The sequence below is a fragment of the Oncorhynchus mykiss genome, chromosome 7, assembly GCF_057628025.1.
Source record: "Oncorhynchus mykiss isolate SJ-2025 chromosome 7, ASM5762802v1, whole genome shotgun sequence".
Classification (NCBI taxonomy): domain Eukaryota; kingdom Metazoa; phylum Chordata; class Actinopteri; order Salmoniformes; family Salmonidae; genus Oncorhynchus; species Oncorhynchus mykiss.
This window is the reverse complement of record NC_143028.1, coordinates 34,525,456-34,550,644: the sequence shown is the minus strand read 5'-3', so window position 1 is coordinate 34,550,644 and position 25,189 is coordinate 34,525,456. Positions and strand designations below refer to the sequence as shown.

General features: G+C 42.2%; 1 protein-coding gene across 30 annotated transcripts in view; it reads left to right on the top strand.

Moving 5' to 3' along the window:
- Positions 1–25,189, top strand: part of LOC110527741 (neuron navigator 1) — a 138,195-nt gene that overhangs the window by 73,414 nt on the left and 39,592 nt on the right. For 19 of the 30 annotated variants that reach the window (XM_090240756.1, XM_036983233.2, XM_090240755.1 and 16 more), the window contains 2 exons: positions 20,706–20,847; positions 23,191–23,500. In XM_090240756.1, the coding sequence (XP_090096882.1) occupies positions 20,706–20,847; positions 23,191–23,500 (452 nt within the window). Of the gene's footprint in view, positions 1–12,999; positions 13,287–20,705; positions 20,848–23,190; positions 23,501–23,910; positions 24,208–25,189 lie in introns of those variants that run through there. The other 11 variants (XM_090240766.1, XM_090240761.1, XM_090240767.1 and 8 more) reach the window with 3 other exon arrangements.

The following is a 25,189-nucleotide window of genomic DNA, read 5'->3' as shown; positions in this document are numbered from 1 at the left end:
CCTGCTTGGACATGTTAGAATATTATAAAAATACTATCGCAGTAGTCTATTACATTCTTAATAAAACATGATTAATTACTTAATAAGATGATGACTCAAATGTATTCTACTATGTGACGCTGCAAATTTTAAACTTTTCTTTGAAAAAGTTAGTGCCACCAGGATAAAATGTTAGTCTGGAGCCCTGCAGTCTTGTCTAGTGTAACTCGCTTGTTCCTGAATGGGTCTATTATGGATTCATGCTTCATGCAGCAACCATGTCGCCTTCATCTCAGACTGATTCTGCTGAGGTGGATCAGCAAAGTCCTGCAGGATTCATGTAGGATTTTTTTGAAGGTTTAGCTGTGATGAGTAGCGACTTGCATGTGAATCATCAGGTATTATTCTCAGCATCGATAGCTGGTTTTACTAATCAGGTTTCCATCCAACCTTGTAATGCAATTAAAGTATATGTCGGATAATTAAAATTCACGACAGGCCTGATGGAAACAGAAAAGATCTGAATGGGCACATTCGCTATATAATACAACATGTTTTGTGGCAAAACCTTCTATAGAGTTGAAAATGCAATGGAAACCCATTTACCTAGCATTTTTTATTTGGTTCATTGGAATTTACCGTACAAGTTATTTTTATGTCCACTAAGTCATCCCACACAGCCTTTTATTTGCAACAAGTCAATTTGATGGAAACATATATCTGGTGGGAAAATTTGCATATTTTTTTACTGCATTTTATTTTATATTTGCATGGAAGTATGTTGCCAATTGGATAGAAACCTAGCTACTAATTTTTATTTTTTATTTTATTTTACCTTTATTTAACTAGGCAAGTCAGTTAAGAACAATTTCTTATTTACAATGACGGCCTAGGAACAGTGGGTTAACTGCCTGTTCAGGGGCAGAACGACAGATTTGTACCTTGTCAGCTCAGGGGTTTGAACTTGCAACCTTCCGGTTACTAGTCCAACGCTCTAACCACTAGGCTACCCTGCCGCCCCAATCCCCCTCTGCTGAAACTCATTGTCCTGTGAAATACATTGTGTGTGTGTGTGTGTGTGTGTGTGTGTGTGTGTGTGTGTGTGTGTTTGTGTGTGTGTGTGTGTGTGTTGATGGCAACTAGTGAATAAACATGTGCAAACACTAGACTCTAAACAAGAGTCTAGAGTCCAGAATAATTCCAAACTCGCAGCTTCACTATTCCGTCTCTGTTCCTAACCGTTCCAACAACTTGGGAAATTATCTGCTGAAACAAGACAAGATTTTATCTGTCTTGGAGTCTTCCATTTTGTAGAAAATTAAGATGTCCGAATGGCAGCAAAACCAAAAGTGGATCTCTAAATTGATCTAAATGAGTGCAGATCACGTCTGAGTTGTGCAGTAATGACATTCATTACCAGCCCTCCTGCTGAGCTGGCTGTGTCAAAGACAGCAGTGGGCATTCATTCACACCCACATCTCACTGCAGAGACGGAGGAGGGTGTAACTGACACAAACGCACACAGAGCCCCTCGAGTCAGTGCCTGCCTCTCCACTAAATGGGATTGAGCAAGTCACTTTGTGCTACCAACAACTTAGCAGAAAGGACTGAAGTACAGAATGACATTGGCTTAAAGTACTACCCTACTTCTTTTTTTTTTTTACAGTTAAACCCCACTAACAAACTAACTGCGCATTAGTAACAGTAGTCTACCGATCAATGCTGTGGTAGGGCATCAGTCTGATCCCAGGTCAAGGTGTCAAGTGATCCCAGGTGCAAAGCCACAGAATTCTCTCCTTTCATGCCTCATTCATGCCTCATTTAACACTCATTTAACAGTCTCTTTCGCTCTCTCAATCTTTCTCTCTGCCCCCCCCACCTCTCTCTTTCTCTTTCTAATTCCCTCTCCCTAGTTGACAGTCAGTAGGCAGGGAGAGGAGAGGCAGAGGCAGGGAATCCAGGCCAGTTCTCTGGTGTGATGTGAGCAACTTTATCATTGCTCCACATCTACTGGGATTTACTCTGCAGCTTCTGGGGCACTGACTGACTGGCCCGCTTGGGTAATCAGTCCACTCTGCCTATAAGAGACTACAGTGTAAATATTGAGAAGTGTGATAGACGGAGGCATAGTGAGAAGCAGAATGAGATTGAAGAGAAATAGAGTGAGAGTATGATGGTATGTCTGGTGATTGTAAAACTGCCTCATAGTGAGTGCTCAGCACTGGGCCACCTGTGTCCTCAATCCCTAGGTGAGCTATTTAAGGTGACCATGATGAGAAACCCTGTACCTCCTGTGGTGTGCCACCTGTCGCCAGGTCAGCCCATACACAGAGACAGGAATACTGGCGTCTCTTTGATAACCATACGCTTGGATCGAGATCCCCAATGTATTTTATCTGTCAGAATATAACGAAGGGATAGTATAACTACCAAATCCCTAAGAGAAAATGTATACAGTACAGTGCCTTGACTTATTCCACATTTTGTTGTTACAGCCTGAATTTAACATTTATTTAAAAAAAAAGAATTCACACGTAATCCACATGTAATACTCCACAATGACAAAGTCAAAACATGTTTTCAGAAAATTAAATACAGAAATATCTCAAGTATTCAAACCCCTGAGTCAATACATGTTACAATCACCTTTGGCAGTGATTACTGCTGTACTTCTTTCTGGGGAAGTCTCTAAGAGCTTTGCACACCTGTATTGTACAATATTTTCACACTATTGTTTTTTGTACATTCTTCAAGCTCTGTTAAGATGGTTGTTGATCATTGCTAGATAGCCATTTTCATGTTTTGCCATAGATTTGAAGTCTTTTTAAGGAAAAACTGTAACTTGCCTACTCAGGAACAGTCAATGTTGCCTTGGTAAGCAACTCCAGTTTACTGTATAATTGACTTTGAGTTTTAGGTTGTTGCCCTGCTGGAAGGTGAATTTGTCTCCTAGTGTCTGTTAGAAAGCAGACCGAACCAGGTTTTCCTCTAGGATTCTGCTTGTCCTTAGCTCTATTCCGTTTATTTTTATCTTAAAAAACTCCCTTGTCCTTGCCAATGAAAAGCATGCCCATAACATGATGCAGCCACCACCATGCTTGAAAATATGAAGAATGGTACTCAGTGATGTGTTGTGTTGGATTACCCCAAACCTTAACACTTTGTATTCAGGACATGAAGTTAATTTCTTCGGCAATTGTTTTGCAGATTTACTTTAGTGCCTTATTTTTTTTAATTCTGCAAAGCATTCCTTCTTTTCACTCAGTCATTTAGATTAGTATTGTGGAGTAACTACAATATTGTTGATCCTTCCTTCCTTAGTTTTCTTCTATCACAGCCATGAAACTCTTGAACTACTTTAAAATAACCATTGGCCTCATGTTGAAATCCTTAAGTGGTTTCCATCGTCACTGAGTTAGGAAGGATGCCTGTATTTTTGTAGTGACTGGGTGTATTGGTACACCATCCAAAATGTAATTAATAACTTCACCATGTTCAAAAGGATATTCAATATCATTTTTTAAAAACCAATATTCCAATAGGTGCCCTTCTTTGTGAGGCATTGGAACACCTCAATGGTCTTTGTAGTTGAAGCTATGTATGAAATTCACTTCTTGACTGAGGGACCTTTAGAGAAAATTGTATGCAGTGGTGGTCGGTGCCGTTTAAGATGAGAGCGGATGATACATTTTTTTTATGAACATGGCCTTATTTCTTTTACAGCATTTTATTACAGTTGAACTGTTATTCATATTTCATTCACCCAGTTCAATGTTTATCCCAGTTGCTTCATTTTAAGAAACATTGTTCAACAGTTTCAGCACAATTGTATTTTTTACCTTTATTTAAGTCAGTCAGTTAAGAACAAATTCTTATTTTTAATGATGGCCTAGGAGCGGTGGGTTAACTTCCTTGTTCAGGGGTAGAACAACAGATTTTTACCTTGTCAGCTCAGGGACTCGATCTCGCAACCTTTCGGTTACTAGTCCAACGCTCTAACCACTATGCCACCCTGATCACCCGCAAACACAGTTCACCTTCATAGCAGCCACATACAAACAGCTCATTGTATATCTACGTGCTCTCTGCCTCTCACCTTTTCCCTTCGCTTGTGGACTTCAGTGCACAACACATCAGCTGTCTGTGACCAGGCGAAAAAACATTTCCAAGCCAAACATTCATATCATGACCACTAACTGCTACACACAACCTACATCGTTGTCATGCCATAGTCAACATAGCTACTAGAACTAACATGTTAGTAAACCCGCTACAAATCATGCAGTACAGTGTACAGTCAGCAGCAAGCAGTTTAGCAGTTACACCGGCAGGTCCCGGTGGCACTACATTTTTAAAACCAAAAGCTTACCTTGAGTTGGAAGAGTTCCAGTGTTGGATAGCCATAGCCAGCTAGCTAACATAGCATCCCTCTCTGTTTGAGTCTGGTGTTTGAGTAGGCTAAACTAGCTAGCTGCAATTGACTCTAGCAAAGTAAGTGAAAGTAAAAAATGTATATACTACGAAATATAGCTCTCTCTTGCTTCTCTTTCATTTTGGAAGAAAACTGTTGTCTTTCTGTCTTTGAGTCAGCGACTCACCACATTTTATGTGCTACAGTTAGCTGTAGCTTATGCTTTCAGTACTATATTCATTTTCTGATCCTTTGATTGGATGGACAACATGTCAGTTCATGCTGCAAGAGCTCTGATAGGTTGGAGCACGTCCTCCAGAAGTTGTCATAATTATTGTGTAAGTCTATGGAAGGGGATGAGAACCATGAGCCTCCTAGGTTTTGCATTGAGTCAGTGTACTCAGAGGAGGACAGAAGCTAGCTGTCCTCCAGCTACACCATGGTGCACCCTACAGAGTGCTGCTGAGGCTACAGTAGACATTCATTGCAAAACAGTGTTTTTCAATACATTTGGTGACATTAATATATTTACTATAGTATTATCTAAAAAGGATAACTTTTGTAATGTTTAACATTTTAAACAGGTCCATGCAACTTATTATGTCACTTGTTAAGCAAATCTTTTCACCTAAACGTATTTAGGCTTTGAATACTTATTGACTCAAGTCATTTCAGCTTTTAATTTTTTATTCATTTGTAAAAAAAAAAAAAAAGAGTCTAAAAGCATAATTCCACTTTGACATTATGGAGTACTGTGTGTAAAATCTCAACTTAATCCAATTTAAATTCAAGCTGTAACACAAAAAAATGTGTAAAAAGTCAAGAAGTGTGAAAACTTTTTGAAGACACTGAAATTGGAGCATGTCCTTCGATACATTCTTGTGCTTGAATGCTACAACCGTCTGAAAAGCCTTCATGATACATACTGTGCAGATGTGTTGTCTGTGAGTTCAGCGGGAAATGCCCTTGATTCGGATAAACCCCTCATTCTCATAGGAATAGTGCTATGCTACTGACTGTCAAAGGGCTAATCTATAATAGCGTTTTATAGTATGAATAACTACCGGTATGCAGCTAGGCTAATCCAGGTCTTAAAAACGGAAGAGACGGCTCATGCTCTAGTTTCCTCCATACTACATATCTCATCTTACTTCTGAATACATTTGCATTTTTAGCAACAATGCTGTCCTTGTTGGTAACCATCAATACATTTTATCTGAGAGCTACTGTACGTACAGTCAATGTGAAAATAATCCCAGATTCTGACACACACACACACACACACACACACACACACACACACACACACACACACACACACACACACACACACACACACACACACACACACACACACACACACACACAGTTCAGCTCATTGGAAACCATTAGCATCTACAGTCTCTTGAAAATAGATAATTTCTGCAAGCCCCTCTTGCATCTCCATAGCAACCAGCTCCAGTGTGACTGTGGGGAGACGGAGCATTTCTCCAGCTAATTCGCCATCATCCCTAATACATTCTCCTTTATCTGAATGGAAGCCATAGAATACTGTCAAGCATATCCGAAGGAAGGTTTGACTGCCATGGGTAAAATGGGAATGTTGAGCTAAAATGGTCCTGTAGTATAATATTATAGCCACATCTATAATTCAGATGGCTCTGTATTCTGATTTCTGGTTGGCTGTTAAATCGTTGACTTAATTGAGGCAATTTGTCATACGTGTTATCAAACCAGACGCTCTAATCTTGGCTCGTTACAACACGTTTAGACCAAGCCACTGTGTTGTCCTTCCGGGGGTTTTGGATTCTATGGAGTGATTTGAACCTGCAGCCCATTGTTGGTGGCCTAATGACTATTGATTATATTGCTACATTAACAACATCAAAACACATAGTAATGTAGGGCTGTGTGTGATATCCACAGCTAGTCTATGCTGTACTGTGTGCTGGGGTATCCCGGGTACCCAGAGAGCAATGCCATTCCTCTGAGTGCGGTGTGCGGTGTGTTCAGAAGAGGGTGAAATGTTTAGATAGAAATATGATGCATAGAGCTGAAAGGCTCCATGGCTTACTCCCCATGGCCGAGAATAATGTATGTTCTACACAATACGTTTCCATCTGAACATTCTGACTAGGCCCCATTTTGGAGGAAGGAGGGTACTGTACCATCTGTTAGAATCTGTATGGTAGAATCATAATGTCTTTATAATGACAGAATCGTAGTTTTCTGTAGTTACACTCTTCACACCACATAATAATGGAAGATGACCATCAGCAGTATCGTATTGTAACATTGGCAGCCATTTTAACCAGGTCTCCCTGAATCATATTCCACACATTGGGTTAGGAGTAATAATGATATTACTGTAATAATGATATTACTGTAATAATGACATTACTGTAATAATGACAATACTGTAATAACAATATTACTGAATATAGTTTAGATTTGCTATACCTGAAAGAGAAATGATAAATGTCCCACTATTCAGTGCCATTTTCACAAATGTAGAATTTAGTTTTTCACCCGTCATCTACGGTTACACCCTTAGACCCATCGAGTGGCGGCATCAGCGCTCTGTTTCAGCCCGATAGCTACTTTCTCATGTCCAATCCCGTCGTTTCACAAGAGGATAATCTGTTTTGTCATTCGCTCTTTGACGGAGCGAATGGTCTAATGCGTTAAAAAGGACATGCCAACATGGAACTTCGCTAAATGAGGCCCGCCCAGAATGCTCTCTGTTTATCGCAACCAAGGGATTTACCGTCTTTTCCTGGCAGACGTTGAGTAACTCAAAGCATTACTGAACGCTTATTTAGACTCTCAGACAGAAAACGAATGACTCCGATTTTTTTTTTGGGGGGGGGTTCAGATTCTAACCTGTTTACTGAAACGGCTATAAAGCGCTTGACTGCATGCTGAGGTATCGATTATGGAGATGCCTACAGGGTGAGTAGCTTACATTACCATGTGGAATGGGAGTACTGTAGTAGTCTGAGTACTAGGCTATCTATGGCACTGTGCTGCAAGGTGAGGTAATGTATGTGGGATCATGGTGGTACAGAGGTGATGGACTGTGTGTGTGTGTGTGTGTGTGTGTGTGTGTGTGTGTGTGTGTTTGTGTGCGTGCGTGCGTGTGTGTGTGTGCGCACTGAACAGTGTTCTAAGCAGTGCAGGCAAAAGGAAGGGAAAGGCTGGTGCAGCAACACGCCTCTCATCATGCGGCACATGGATCGGGATATGCTGCCATGGCAACCCTCCTCTTCTGACCCACTGACGAGTCAGTGTGCTGGAGTCAGCGTGTGTGTATTCGTGCACGTGTGTGTGGTTAATGTGTGTGTGGAGGATGAAAGGGCTTCATATTGACCGATTTAAGAAGATTGCTCTGCGTCCAAACATGAAATGGTATAGTGGGTGACTAGGCAATGGATGTCTGCGGCTCGTACCCATTGTTAGAACTCCCCTTTGAATCCTTCCATGGCAGACATGCTTTTTAAGGGTTTCAGTTCACCTATCAATGATTACGGCACAAAGACTTGCAAGTGGTCATTCTGTTTGAGTTAGGGTCATTAGAATGTAATCCCTCTCTTTCCATAATAGGTGTTGTTACTGAAGAACAAGTTGAACAACATCATGCTCGGTTAGGTTATCATGCAGTATGCTTAATGCTGTTTAAGATACAACACTATTCAGAGTCTGACCAAAGATATGCATATTAAGTATGTGCTATGTATTACTGAGTTAAGACAAAGAATGGAGTCCTTCATGTTAGCTAATCCATTGTTTCAATTTGCTCTTCTGGTAATGTCATTTCCATGGCAATGGTGAAAAAGCTTTGCACATGCTAGGAAATCTCTCTCTCTCTCTCTCTCTCTCTCTCTGTCTCTCTCTGTCTCTCTGTCTCTGTCTCTGTCTCTGTCTCTGTCTCTGTCTCTCTGTCTGTCTCTCTGTCTGTCTCTGTGTGTGTGTGTGACCATTTACACTATGGCTCATTTTAATGGAAATTGCACATCAACACACCCATACTTGAGTGCATACAGTACAGTATTTGCCTCTAGTCATCTAATACTGGTCCACAAAGAACGGAACAGTCTGCCTTCAATTTCCCTTTCCTGCATACATTGGACTCTACTCCACAGTCAGTCCCTGCTTGGCTTTCCTGACCAGCCTAGATTAGTGCTTTCCAGACCAGCCTAGCATAGTGCTTTCCTGACCAGCCTAGCATAGTGCTTTCCTGACCCACATAAAGCCATGTGCAGATTGATTAGGTCTGGGCCTGCTTGGCCGGACCCTCCAAAAGCCCTGCAGGGATTACGGTTTAGTAGGACCGCTGCTCGGGGTCAACCCTTTATGGGCCATGGCTCAAGTTTCACGTTTTAATTTCACATGCACAAGTACAGTGAAATGCCTTACTTGCAAACTCTAACCCCAACAATGTAGTAATCAATAACAATGTAAACTAAAAATAATAAAATAGAACAAAATCACAAAAGATATAAAAAATAACAAGAACACGCTAAAGTAAGTAAGCATAGTATGTATATACTATTTACAGTACCATATTTACAATGTGCATGGATACTGGATCAATAAAAGTAGATATGTACAGGGGCAAGGTGAAGAGGGAGGGGATCACTCTACTCTACATACCCTACCCCCGAGGCCAGGAGGGGTCTTGGGCCACATGTGAACAGAGGAGGCCCTCCCCTTACACACGCACACACAGACACAGAGACACACACAGACACACACTCACATTCTCTCTCTCTCTCACACACACACACACACACACACACACACACACACACACACACACACACACACACATACACACACACACACACACAGGGGTCAATAGTAGAAGACAGAATCAAGAAGACCACCACTACAGTATCACCTCCACATACATGTCTGATAAACGGACCAGTATCTAATTAGATGACCATAGCCCTGGGGGCATGTGAACATCTCTGTATCATGTCCATGATGTCATGTCATCACTCACAGCAGGCAGGCTCCATTACAAACCATATCAGGGCTAGGTGTCCTGGTGTGCCCCTGTGATGTGGTGTTTGGTAAGGGAACCCTGTCTGAGGTCTAGTCTGGCTGATGTTTTCCAGCCCAACGATCAGAGGGAGTCCATTTTCACGTGGATATACAGAGCTCCAGTCTCAGATGGACTCAACGATGCATCTCAGAGTCATTACTGTTTTACTGCTAGTGTTACTGGAGCTTCCGTGCTGTACCACCTTGCCTTGCTGCTGATGGCAGCGCAATCCTGTTAGCTTTGCCAGGGTCAAGCTCAATACAAATCAAAATAACAGTACGAATCTCTCTTTTTCATGTACTGATTGAATAAGAGGATAAAGTGATGAGGTTAAAACTGACTGGACAGCAAGTTGTGCCAGCGGACACTGCGCTTGATCCTCAGAGAGCTGCTTAGAGATTTCTATAATGCATCTATAAGGCATTGCTTCAGAGGAATTTGACGCTTTTCATGATAAAGCTCTTGAACATAAATTGATTGATGAAAGTATGTGGACAAAGTGTGCACAAATAGAATACAATGTACAGAATGCAAGAAAGACTGTAGTGGTCAGGCACCAGCTGCCAACAAATGCAGCAATGACACCCAAGTCATTCTGCCAATCCTTGCCATTGTCCATGCCATAGCAGGCTCCCTCAATCTGGGCTCATTGTGCCTTCTACTGGAAGGATTGTGTCATTACACCACTAGCCTTGGTAGTCATCATTGATTGATTTTCTGGGTTATTGAGTCAAGCCTTTTCAAGTAGAAGTTTCTTCCTGAATGCATGAATGGTGTTCCACTGGGTAATCAAAGGGGTTGCCCAAGAGCAGTGGATGCCTGTCATGATTATAAAGTGGATGTAGCTTTCTACAACAGCCTCTGGATAGCTACCTTATTTCCTACCATGTGGATGAAGAGACTCCGCTGGCACCTATGAATATTTTAGCTGATTTTATGGACTACCTTAGCCAATGCTAATTCTGGATTCATATTTAGGAATCATTCTCCCTCCTTCCATCCCTCCACCCCTCTCATTTATAACAAAATAAACGGCCGTCTTTTTTTTACACATGACAGGCAAATCTACCGATTTTAACTAAACCTCGAACATTGACTTGCAGAAATGTTAAGCCGACCAGACATCTTTGCTCGTTACCTTTTAACTGGTCCGGCAGAAAGAGCTGACAGCTACTGATAAAGACCACAGCCGTGAAAGGTCAGAGCATGAAAGCAGCTTCCTGTTGGTCGGGTCTGCTGCAGTACAGCCAACGGCAGTTAACGACAGCAAAGAGAGTGCAGCACATGTCATGAGTTACCGCCGTTGCCTCCAGTGTGCAGTCATCGCAGTCATTCACACTGACAGTGGAAATCAGTGTTTTAAACAGCTTGCACATGTCCCATCCGAAAATGCTATATTCTTGAATGGTGAGTCGTGACCTAAGCAAAAATTTTGGGGATGGTACTTTCAGACACAAGACACTCGGTCAGTAGGTAATGGCTATACTAGTAATTACTGCTTAGTAAAGGTTACGTATGGGATAGGTGACAGCATGTTTAGCAGCACTCTGAATCGGTCAGATAAACAGGAGGCAGGAGATGTAAAGCACGTGTACAGAATTTGTATAAATGCCTGATATACTGTAGTTCATTTCAATGGCAGCAGGAAATTGGTTTCCTGGGAATGGCATTCACTTTAAGCACAATAATTATAAAGCACTTCACAAATACACTTATTATCGTTATTAAGCTCCATTGAATTCAATTACAGGTGTTATTGGTGAGAAAGGGATGTGGGTCTCTCACTGAACAAAGAAAAGCGGCAACAGGGAAACTGTAAACTGATTGTTTGCCACATCATTTGTATTACAAAAGATCAGGTTACGAGTATCAGGAGACGTAGGAAGACACAACAGTCTTTTATTGAGTATCATCACCACAGTCCATCTGGTTGGGGCATATCATTTGCTTTCTCTTCGGGACAGAAATCTTCCCATTGCCTGTTGTTTGGTCTGGCTCAACTCAGGAACTACCATGGCAGATAAATCTTAGCCTCGCCAGCCAGCCTGATCTTGCGAGCTCACATAAATGATTCGCTACACGGATACATGAAGCGATGACGTGAATTGACCCAGAATGAGAATGCAGCGGTCAGGGTGGTCTAGGATCAGGCTAGATATACAGTATTTACATACTCTTGTTCCTTCTATGTGTAACATTTCAAAGGGTGTCACAATAAAAACAAATGTAAATTAAACAAATGTAAATAAACAAATGTAAATACACATTTTTAAAATGTATCATCTTGCCTCATGAGCCTAGCTTTGACAACCTTTGGTCATGAGACACCAGTACCCTTTGATAGTGTCTGCTTCAGCCAACTCTTTCCACGTTGCCATGTATTGGACCATCAGACCAGAGCAGATCCATGACACAAAGACAATTTACAGCGCCATTCAGATTGAACCAATTAGCCTTGAATCTTCAGGCCTGTGCTGGTTTGGTCTGCTCTGGTTGGGGGAGGTACCTTCTTGGCCCACACAGTGAACCTCCCAGAGTGGTTGGATGCTCCTCTGACCCGATGACATCACGATGAGAACGCTCTGTTACTGATGTGGGGAGGAACCAGAATAACATTTTTCGAGGTTCCTCATGCCCTGCTGGAGGTCCCGGCTAGATTGCGTTGTGGTTGTCTAAGCCTTGTGAATCATTCAGTTCACAGAGTTAATGCAGGCTAGTCTACCCGGCCTATGCCAGGACTTAGATTCCGCCCTGGTCTCAGCAAGTGAATAATGTTATAAAAAATAAGTTAAAAGGAATAGGTTATGGAGCAATTTGCGTTTAGCTACAGAAGCACAATGGGTGTATTTATTGCCGTAGTGTACCGGTCTATGTTTAAGTGAACATTAGCTGCTGCTCCATGTTATCATCTCTCCTCCCCGGTGGTCCTCTGACTGAAGGTCAAGCAGGGAGGACACTCAGTCAAGCTGGCCTCCCGGACGACAGACAGGCAGACAGTGAGGCGGTGTCCCTTACCGCTCCAATGCTTTCATTTGGCAGGAGTTGGAGCGTAGAGAAGAGAGATGCCCAGAGAGAGTATATGAATATTTTTTTTAGGTTATATTAATTAGCTTTCCAAATCAAATCCAATTTTATTTTTCACATGCTTTGTAAAACAACAGGTGTAGACTCACAGTGAAAACGCTTAGTTATCAGCCCTTCCCAGCAATGCATAGAGAACACTTAGAAAAATAACATGTGCATGTTTTAAGCTGGTGCTGTGTTGATTTATGTAACCTACAGCAAAGCAAGGTTCCCCCAAACTTCCAGATGAATTCTGCAAACGTTCTATGTATTATTTCCCTGTACATTTAACTCACTGTCATTTTAAACATGATATCTTGTCATATGCCATGCAATCTCCATATATTATCCACATAATCCCAAAGAGGGTAATAATTCCAGGGTCATTGAACAATTCGTTTATTCATGTAGCTATAATGGTGGTGTCGATGATATGATGTGGGCTACATGCGAGGTTTTGGGAACAGTTGAACAACAGCTGTTAGCCATCAGGAGAGGGAGAGTAGGGGGGGTGGGGGTCACTTTTTTGGAGGTGTTTCCTAACGGTTTCGCAGTCCTTACTGGGGGAACAGGGAATCGGAGGTTGTTGCAGTGAATATCAGAATTTGAATGGAGCGTTCCTTGAGGCTACATGGATACTACGGGAAATAATTGTAAAAATGCTCGTTGATGTCAGAATTGCGCGAATATGAGCGGACGTGTGCTAATTGGGAAAGTGCCGCCAATGGGGCAGCGCCAGCGGACGGCGCCCTGTGCGAAAAAGACGATACATTTTAGTCCAAGGTAAGCGCTAAGCAGAGATCTGCGGATACTGATCTGCGTGTATCAATGTCAGACGATCTACTGTAGCTCTGTAAATGATTCTGAATACAGTGAACACGCGGAATTTGAAAACAGTTTGCTTCACTTCAAGAGTTGAACAACGAAATGCTTAGAATGTAACGTTAACATTGTAGTTTACCGAATGAAATGATGAAAATTAGTACTGTACAATTTTCAATTAAATAAAAAACACATTGCAGAGACTTTTATAGTGTATTTTTGTTCTTCTTAAAAAAGTGAATGTAATTATTTTATAGGAATAAATTAACTGAAATGTAGAGTTTCAAGTGTTGATGTTGAAAATAATAGATCCATCATCCATTTATTTTATCTATCGACAGCAGCGTCCCTATGGGAAAATCTTGATACTTTTTACTGGCTAATGTAATAGTGTTTGGCTACATTTACTAGCTTATAGGCTATATAATCAAAATACTGACATTTTCAGTAGGCTAGGTTACCTGGGGGTTCAAATGGAGCTACAGCAGTGTGACTCAACATTTTGCTCAGCAAGCAAAGCTTGATAAGATACTGAGGTCTTGTTAGATAGGGACTTGGCACTTGTTTGTCACAAGCAATTATGGGATTGGTTAAAAGAGCACCCTCCATGATGGAATTGCGGCAACAGTACCACAGCTATCTGGGTAATTGAAGATTCCTTGAGCGTTCAGCCACAGGTATGCGCTCCCAAGATTCACAAACTATATCTTTGCCTAACTGTGCTGTCTGCTTTCCTTTCTCCCAGTCATATTTTTATATATTTAACTAGGCAAGTCAGTTAAGAACAAACTCTTATTTTCAATCACGGCCTAGGAACACTGCCTGTTCAGGGGGAGAACGACAGATTTGTACATTGTCAGCTAGGGGATTTGAACTTGCATCCTTCCGGTTACCACTAGGCTACCCTGCCGCCCCATAGTTGTTGTCACCAGACCAGGGACACAGATACTGTTGAAAGTATTGGAGGTGCACTTGATTTAGCTTGGAGTTTGCACTTTTGGGACAATTCCATTAGTTCTATGTATACTGGGCAAACTAAATCAAGCACAGCTAAAGTATTTGAAAGTATTTGGCACACGTCTGGTTGTTGCATACTGTCTTGTGCGAAGACTCAACCATGAATGGTCTATGGCCCTTTTACTACCCCGTAATGTCTGTAGGGTAACATGTCCCACATGTTTGTGTGTATGTCTACTTTACAAAGCTAGTATGTTTTCACTGTGTCAGAAGTTAAAATTGTCTCTTTAATCATGACTGGCTACCTGGTCCCTGCATCCGGCCTTTAAGTTCTAAAAGTAACTACCTGGTAAATAAAAGTGTCAGCTGTAATTGGATAACATCAGTGGCAGCTGTTCACTCATAATGTAGACTGGTGTTTGGGCTTCCAACAAGATGGATGAGTGTTAATTAAAAATTTAAAAAAATTAAGGCGGTCATAAATTGTAATAAATAATACATTTCAGACAATGCTTTTGTCAACAACTTTATCAAGGTCATATCACAATCATATCAAATGTGGGACACTCCAATAGTGTGCAGCAGCAGTGGTTATAAACCCGGTCAGATGGCATGTATCCCTGTGTGTGTGTGGAGAAAGTACCATTTAGTAGGTGTGATGGCTGGATGCTTATCTAAATGGGACACTTATCAGCCTGGTAGGAATGACATCAAAGTCTCAAGGTAGTGTTTGGACTTTCTCTGTATGACCAATTAAGCTGTTTGTTTCTGTAGTCACGGCTGTATGAATACAGTTTAAATAAATCGTTATAGCGCAGAAGGCTTTTATTGTGCTTTAATCACATTTCTCTGCACAATAATATAATCTATTGTGATTGATTGACTCAAGTGACGTCATTGTTAGGTTTAGTATCTCTACATTATGAAGAAAGTTGCCTTCTAGCAGTCAGATGGTCTAGTAGCCATGCAGATCTACAGTACTTTACATATTGACCTGCTTTGGGGTCCAATAAGTAAGAGTCATCTTGTTGCACACAGCTGGTCCCAGTTTGTGCTCCACCAGGGAGGAGTGTAGAATGTAGATCATGTTTTTCCCCTCTTCCCCCACCACACAGCCCCTCTCTCAATCGTTCGAACTTAAACATTTTCTCAGGGACAGAAATTCAAATAATAGCACTAACGCATAAATCAGCCGGTAAGCTTGGAGCAGTGCCACTGAAAACAAAAAGGCCAATTCCCCACCCCGATGTATGAAGTATGTACATGGTTCAGTTCCTCCCACCTCCCTTGTCTGAATTCCACTTCCGAAATGTAAGCTCCAAAGTAGACCCATGTTGCAATATCAACAGACTACGGCAGGGTTCCCCAACTGGCGGCCCACGGGCCAAAGGTTTTATTTGCCCCCCCTCCCCCCAAGTTTTCTGAGCCACATTTTTTTCTATACACCGAACAAAAATATAAATGCAACATATAACAATTTCAAAGGTTTTACTAAGTTACATTACAAATAAATCCATTTAAATAAACTCATTAGGCCCTAATCTATGGATTTGACATGAATGGGAATACAAATATGCATCTGTTGGTCACAGATACCTTTAAAAAAAAATGTTAGGGGCATGGATCAGAAAACCAGTCGGTATCTGGTGTCACCACCATTTGCCTCATGCAGCATGACACATGTCCTTCACATAGATTTGATCAGGCTGTTGATTGTGGCCTGTGGAATGTTGTCCATCTCCTCTTCAGGGGCTGCACGAAGTTGCTGGAGATTGGTGGGAACTGGAACACGCTGTTGTACACATCAATCCAAAGCATCCCAAACATGCTCAATAGGTGACATGTCTGGTGAATATGCATGCCATGGAAGAACTGGGACATTTTCAGCTTCCAGGAATTGTGTACAGATCTTTGCGACATGGGGCCGTGCATTATCATGCTGAAAGGTGAGGTGATGGTGATGAATGGCACAACAATGGGCTTCAGGATCTTGTCACAGTATCTCTGAGCATTCAAATTACCATGGGAAAAAATGCAACTGTCTTCATTGTCTGTAGCTTATGCCTGCCCATACCGTAACCTTACCGCCACCACGGGGACACAACATTGACATCAGCAAACCACACGCCCAAACAACGCCATACAAACTGTCTGCCATCTGCCCGGTACAGTTGAAACCCGGGATTAATCCGTGAAGAGCACACTTCTCCAGCGTGCCAGTGGCCATCGAAGGTGAGCATTTTCACACTGAAGTCAGTTACGACGCCAAACTACAGACAGGTCAAAACCATGGTTAGGATGACGAGCACGCAGATAAGCTAGCCTGAGACGGTTTCTGACAGTTTGTGCAGAAAATCAGCTGTCCGGGTGGCTGGTCTCATACGATCCCGCAGGTGAAGAAGCCGGATGTGGAGATCCTGGGCTGGTGTGGTTACACGTGGCCTGCGGTTGTAAGACCGGTTGGACATACTGCCGAATTCTCTAGAACAACATTTGAGGCGGTTTATGGTAGAGAAATGAACATTCAATTATCTGGCAACAGCTCTGGTGGACATTCCTGCAGTCAGTATGCCAGTAGCACGCTCCCTCAGAGACATCTGTGGCATTGTGTTGTGTGACAAAACTGCACATTTTAGAGTGGCCTTTTATTGTACCCAGCACAAGGTGCACCTGTGTAACGATCATGCTGTTTAAACAGCTTTATCTTGGCAAAGGAGAAATGCTCAGTAACAGGGATGTAAACAAATGTGTGAACAATTTCAGAGAAATAAGCTTTTTGTGTGTATGGGATCATTTATTTCAGCTCATGAAACATGAGACCAACACTTTACATGTTGCGTTTATATTTTTGTTCAGTGTATATATATTTTAAATTTTCATTGTTGGACATAAAAGACTGTTAAAACACCAGGAAATCAGGTCCAAGTGATTTCGTTTTTGGAACTCTATTCCCAAGCATTATAGAGCGACGTGGTCGTATACAAATGTAAACAAGGTTTGAAATGATTATGTTTTAGCCAAATATTATATCTGTTTAGGCTTCTTGTGGTCAATTTGCAGTCTACAAATGATATGTAATTATGTTCCGGCCCCCTGACCATCCACTCAAGGGGAAAAAACGACCTGCAGCTGAGTCTACTTGATAATCCCTGGACAACAGGCTATAAAACACTCCCTCCATGTCTCTCTTGGATTTGCCACCCCCTTGGGGACATTCAAAGGAATGACCCTGTCCTACTTCATCATGAGTGTCCAGGGACAAACGACTGACTAATGCTACTGACGAAAGGTGTGACTTGATCGAACACACCAGACTCGTGTGAATATCCGAGGTATCTGTTAATCACTTTAATAAGTCCAGAACACTGAATGCCTTGAAGAAAAATGCTCTGCCTCATAAAATGTGATCAAGTACCAAAAATGCTGGTTTCACAAGTGTGTGAATCCCAATGTAAAATCAAAGATGGAACCTTTCTTTGGACAACAATTCATAAAAGAATGTAGCCAAGTGTGTGAGTGTTATTGTGAGCTAACGTCCCTGCTGTTCTTCCTAGTCCTCGTGATAATATCCCTGCTGGTTTGTGGTTGTTAAAAGACTACCACGGACTACTAAATGTTTATAGCATTGTTGCATAGAGTGTCGACAAATGTGGCTCACCTCAGTCCTCTGTATAAAGTTCGTAGACCCAGAAGTCCATTTCAACCTTCGCGCTTCACAAAACGCTGCTTAGCATTAAACATATTAACTCCCATTCTTGCAATCTTTGATATCTCTTTTCTCAATACCGGATAGACGTGTGGCTAATAGGTCAGAGGGATGCATTCGTACAAGTCTTGAAATTAGATTAAAAGGATATTAAAGAGTTTTGGAAAGGATATTAACTGATAATTGGCACTAATTTATGTGGGAGTATGGGACTTATTTAAAGGTATAGTTCGGGACGTGGCCCTTTATCTAATTCCCCACTCGTGGATGCCGCTAGTTAGCAACTTCCTTCAAACTGCAGTCGGATACATAAAAATGGTATCCACAAGTTCATCTGACCCTGGGGAAGTAGATAAAGGGCCAAAATTGCCTCATTGCCAAAATCCCGAACTATCCTGAGGGGTTAGGGTTTGACAGCCACCTACGGAGAGCACTGCAGTCCAGCAAAAGATCCGTCTTAAAACTCTTAGCTCCACAACCGCAAATTAAAACATCACTCATCACCCTGTCTCTGTGTTGGCCAACAGTTCTGTGTGTGTTTGATTGATGGAGAGTCTGTTTTGTCTACCTGTTAAGGGATAGGGATAGGAAATAAATGAACTACTTTGTTGATTGAATTAACCACTTAGGGTGATTGGCGCTTCTGAGAAATGCACGATTAGTACACTTTAGTACACAACATGTCATATACTTTCTCCTGTTATGATTATGATGTACATTTGTGGTAGCAGTTCCTTTCAGAGAGCAAAATGATATAGTGAAGTATTCCAGTGACTGTTAGAATCTAGGTCTCAAACAATGCCCTTTTTTGGACACCCTCCTCCATAGCCATGTGATTTAAAGGGCTCCTTCAGGATTTTGGCAATGAGGCCCTTTCCCTTCCCCAGCATACTAGCCGATACTCAGAGACTTCCAGTCATTGCGCTAACGCTAGTTAGCATTGGCTCTCGCAGAAACTACCTTCTGACTTCCTTCATACTGGACACAGAGACATACAAATGGTATCCACGAGTTCATCTGACTCTGGGGAAGTAGATGAAGTTAGATACGTTACAGATGAAATAGTCCAATCAATCAATCTACACACAATACCCCATAATGACAAGTTGTAGAAACATCTCAAGGAGGACCAATGGGATCAGGACGCACCTGAGCTCAATTTCGAGTCTCATAGCAAAGGGTCTGAATATTTTTTTTAATATATTTTTTTAATACCATTTTTTTTATTTTTTTAAATCTAAAAGCCAGTTTTCACTTTGTTATTATTGGATATTTTGATGAGGAGATTGATGAGGAAAAAATGATGTAATCCTTTTTGGTATAAGGCTGTAACGTAACAAAATATGGAAAAAAGTATTGGGGTCTGAATACTTTCCAAATGTACTGTATCCCTTTAAGTCCAATTTCCTCCTCTGCTTCAGACTTTTTATGGGCCATTTTTTTCTCCCTGTTTTTTTTATTTTTTACATACACTATTCCATGTTCCATCGCCTTGCTAATTGCAGAGTAGAAACCCACAAAGAGCAATTTCAAGTCAGTGGGGCAGCACAGAAAGGGAAGAGAAGTTAGGAATGACTCAGCTTTCCAAGGGTCTTATTACTGTATCTACCTTTTCTCTATGCCACGTTTGTGTCTGGATTAAAAAAAAATTGATTGCTACTTACCCCTGCCAAACTAATGAGAGGTAGCATAATAATTATGTAAATCTAAGAAGTACTTAACATTACAGCACTCTGGAGATGTTTCTATTGAAACCATAAAGGCATACAAAGCTGTCTTCAGAACCCCTTCCCTCCATTTCAAAAGTCTCTGCTTTAAATTCGACAGTGTTTTGTCCTACTCTGAACCTTACGTGACCATTGTCCTCTTCGTCGACATACTCCACCCCTCCTGAAATTAAATTCCATGCAATGATGTGTATATTTGGCATGTGAGATTCAAATGAACTCCTATTCAAATGTATTCAGAGGATGCATTTGGTCTGTGAATTTATTTGCTCTCTTGCGAGCCAGAAGCAGATTTCTGGGCTACAGTGCCACACTGTGACTGGTCATCCGTGTCCCTCCCTCCCTCCTCTCACGTAGGGGCCTCTCCAGCAGTATATGTCCCAGGGTGAAACAGACCAGGCAGACGGGCGGCTGGGTGGCAACCCTGACCCTCAGGCAGCTGTCATTGTGATTTCCCCTTCTCCTCTACTTCCCCTGCTCCCTTGTTCTATCGCTCCTTGGAACACGCCATCCCAGCTCCAAGACCTTGAGCTGCCTGTCAACCCACTGCCGCCCTCGGCCTCGACCGGTCATCTTGATTTTAACAGACATGTCCCGTGCTGAGGAAATTTCAGTCGAAGAATCCGCTCATGGAGCTGTAGTTTGTTACTAAGAGGATGTGTTGCACATGAGAGAGTAAAGAGAGTTGTGTTGTTAGAATCAAAGCATCTCTGTTGTGTAACTTAGGCATCCCTTGCCTGATAAAACAGCTTGTAGCTAGAGATCCCAACCCTCCGCTGGCAGTTACCATGATATCCCTTCAGGAGGACAGATGGACATGTCAAAGCTGTTGCCAATTTAGGCCTACCTTTGTCTTCTCCTTCGATAACCTCCTCTGTAACTGCACAGTTGCTGTTAGACAGCGTTGTCGCTGTTAATGCACAGTAACTAGTACTTTCTACAGTCCCATGCTCTTCTTTATTATAACCTTTGACCCCCTTCTTTCTGCAGTTGGGATGAGAGCAGCTCCATCAGCAGTGGGCTCAGCGATGGCTCTGTAGACAACCTCAGCTCTGAGGAGTTCAACGCCAGCTCCTCCCTCAACTCCCTGCCCACCACGCCCCTCGGCTCCAGACGCAACTCCTCTGTCATGGTGAGTAAAGGCCACATTCAATCACATCAGCCTTAGCTATGTTTATGTACTTCTGTTTACAGACAATGTAGCCGTACTATCTGCACACACACACACACACACACACACACACACACACACACACACACACACGCACACACACACACACACGCACACACACACACAGTAAGCAGATACTGGTGTTTTGAGAAAAGCATACTCTAATAGATTTAAGGGAACAACTTTTTCTGTTTAAGTTCTGGAAGAACACAGTTAGGTAAGTCCTTTGTCCTTAAATGTTTAAGTCAATATTTCAGACTGACACTGCACCTATTGCCCCCTCTCACTGTCCCCCTGCCTGCCTGCCTGCTTGCCAGCCTGCGTCTGTTATTCACCCTCTGCAGAAGCGTGTCAAATCTGCCTGAGTCATTTGGGTCCCAAAGAAGCAGTTCACACGACAGACACTGCAATGTCATTACATCTGAAATGGATTAAGCTGATGTGTCATTGTGCACCACTCAAAGTTGTTTACTGCAACGGTTTGTCCCATTAGCCACTCATTTGAAATCAAAGTTATATTTTGCATTTCATCTAACACTGCAACATCATGCATCCAACTTACAGTCAGTGGAAATCTGAACTGGATTTAAAATGCATTTTGTAGATAGTTGACCAACTTTTGGTAGGTGACATCTCAGGGGGAAAAACAGCCACTGCTATTGCTTCATCAGGCACTTCAAATAGCCCTTTAGAAACCCCTTCACTAATCCTCACACCACAAATGATAAATGTCAACTTTTGTACACATTTTGTACACATTTCATTCTTCATTGGCGTGGCAAGTACGGAGGTTCTCCACTTTATCCACAGGTGAAAAATGCTTCTCAGACGGGCTTGTCACTTCTGGTGTTACTGTGGCAACACTGCGTCTTTCTTCTGTTCTCCTCCTCGTCCAAGAGAGAGCATATTGATGAAGCACGGGGATTAGTATAGCTGACTGAGCCATCTGTGACCATATTACATTATAAGGTGCGCTGCCAAGACACACTGCGCCCAATTCTCGAAGCAGCTACATACAGTAGTCCTACAGTACATTTTCCAGTGTAGCACCTGTCTAGAATTATAAACACGGTCTTTGTTTTTTCTTTTCTTCTTGTGGTCATATTTTTTGGATGATGGCTCACTACAGTATTTCCCTGTCATGGCTTGGTTGGTTTCATCCTGTCGTTACTTATACTCTAAAGCAGTGTCAACCTTGTATTAACAAAGACTTCAGCAGAGGGACGGATTAGGTGAAACAGCATTGTGGCCCGTGTTGTTTTGATGAATGAGTTTTGGTGGTGCTTAACGAAGAGAATAGCTGAGGTGACTCAGTCGTTGTGCCCTACAGCATGGTACTATATTGTTTTGGCCACCCCCGGCCTTGCCCACTGTGCAGAATATAATCGTAAGGAAAAGTCACAGTGAATTATTCTCTGTTGGTTCTAGTTTAATTGGGCAGTTAATAATGTGCCTGCCCCCCGCATACGATGAAAGAGTAGCCCTTACGTAACAGGGTTGCAGCCTGCAGACAAGCCACTTATTTTCCCCGCTTAGGAAGAGGAGGGCATTGAAAAACTGGATGCATTTGAAACAGAGTAAATCAGTCCAGACTTACCAAGCTCGACGCACCAACATTTGTGCGATTCAAGAGGGACACATGAGCCATGATGCATCCTTTCTAGTTACAATGACTACTGGGGTGAAAGTCTCTGAAGCTCATAACATAGTGACTTCAGTAAATCTCTGGTGTTATACAGTATAGGCTTATCCGTTCCTCCCACTTGCTCTCCCTCTGGAATGCAGACAGACACTCAGATGGAACAGCAGAGATTACTGAGGGCCTTCCACAGATAACACACACACACACACACACACACACACACACACACACACACACACACACACACACACAAACCTGGGTGTTTCTCACATGACCCCAAATATTCAATTTCATTTCAAAATAAATAAATAAATGGCACTTTTCAATTCCTGAATCTGAATTTCGACGAATCTTCTTCATTGACCAAACGGACATGGAATTGACTAACCCCGTGTTTCCCATTGGGACCCAGTGGAGGCTGAGGGGAGGACGGCTCATAATAATGGCTGGAACGGCGCAAACGGAATGGCATCAATTACCTGGAAACTATGTGTTTGTTGTATTTGATACCATTCCACCAATTCCACTCCAGCCATTACCACGAGCCCGTTCTCCCCAATTAAGGTGCCACCAACCTCCTGTGTTGTGACCATATAAATAAAACAAATACCTCCATTTGCAAAGTACCTCATGTTGATGGTTATGTCCCTGTCCTCATGCAGCTCCGCACCGATGCTGAGAAGCGCTCCCTGGTGGAGAGTGGCCTGTCCTGGTACAGCGAGGATGCCAAAGCTGCACGCAAGATGGACGGGAGCGGCTACGAGACAGGGAGCCTCAAAACCGAGACCCCCAGCAAGTGGAGGAAGTCCTCCAGACCCATGGAGGGTGCTAGTGAGGACGCGGGGGTCAAGGGGGAACTGAGGAAGCCCCAGAGCCTGGGTCAGCCAGGGAACTTTAAAAAGGGACGCAACCCCCCTGTGGGCGTGACCTCACCCATCACGCACACCTCTCAAAGCGTCCTGAAAGTGGCAGGTGAGATGGGATAATTTATTTTCTCTCTCTCTCTCTCTGACCTACCTCTCACACTCAGACATCCACACATTTCTCTATACATTAAACACATTTTTTGGGGGGGGTCCAGTCCTGTTGAGTTGGAAGTAACTTGGCAGTTTGATGATTAAGTAACCCATCATTATTCCAAGTGAGCGCTATACAGGAAAGACTATAAGGGTTTATGCGCTAATAAAGAGTGGGTGCTAAAGTAGATGTATAAATGGTGAGGAAACATGGGGAGAAAACAGGATTGTTAACTTGTTTTGCAAGATATCCTTGTCATCCATAACCTCCCCTAAATGGATAACACATGGAAAACCAAGTCTGTTTGGAGAGTAGCCACAGCCAGCAGATATCAACTGAAATGTAGCAAGGCAGTCTGGCTCTCTGTGCCAGAGTTTGATTGGTTGTAGTACTGTACAGGAACACTGAGAAGAAATGATACTGTACAGTGTGTTCCATGCAGAACTGGGCTCCTCTTTGTGGATTTCCCTCTTGGTTCGTCTTCCTATGTGTCTTGTCAAAAAACAAACTGGCTTCAGAGACCCACTGTCTTGTGGAGCATTTTCAGGTTTTGAACATATTTTCATATTTTTGCTCTACCTGAATTTGAAGACTATGGATATTTAATGAAGCTTCATGGGCAGTATCAGTGGAAAATGTACATTTCAACAGCAACAAACACGGTACAGTGCAGCACGGCATTTCAAATGACCACTGTTTGTTTGTGCATATCTTAATGAATGGTGTCTTTTAAGACTGGATGCGCTGCTGTATGAATGCTGCCATTGAGGCAGCAATAACTGATTCATAGTTTTTAATGAAATAAATATTTTCAGAGTGAAACGTGTGCACTGTAGTGCCTTACCTTTCTATCCAATCCAAAAGCCAGTTTAATGGAAACTTCCTTTTTTTTAGTAATGACATGCAGCAGACTGCAATGCTGTCTAGTGACTCATCCGTCTGATCACAGCAATAATGTTGTGTTTGGTGTTCTTTCATCCCACGCGATATACATGATTGAACGATAAGGGAAACATTCAAACTGCAGTAAAATGTCCTGACTGTAGTAAAATGTCCTGACTGATGCAATTTATTGCATTACCTTCTACTACTTATCTAGCTGGTTTAATGTGGCTGATTATAAGGAGGTTTTAAGGAGGTTCTAAGGATCCATTATGTTTTCTGGCATCGTTCTCTGGGATACGAATGGAGTCTAAAGATATTCATACACAGACTATTTTGTTTTTAACCCCCCCCCCAATCAATTATGCTGCTCTACAAGTCTGATTGCATCTTGAATTCCAATGATGGCTGCCAAGTGAGGCTTTTATACGTGGGAAAGACTGGGAGCTATTTTACTAGTGTTTGCTTTGTCAACTCGCTATCTCCATTTCTCCCTTTCCCTGACTGAGTGACATGAACTGTTACTTCATGCGCCTGTGAATATAAGAGCAATAATTGATGTACTTATATTCTGAAAAGCGTTAAGCATGTCAATTTGAGTTACTTGTCCTTGACAAGTTGCCAGAATAATGTGAATGCACAATCCACAGAGTGCCATTTAATAAAAACAACCAATTTATTTCCCTCATTTTGGCCGGGTCGCCAAAGTTATTGGGCGTTGCATTTCTCCACGTCTTGGTCAAGGGCCCAGTTTGTCACACA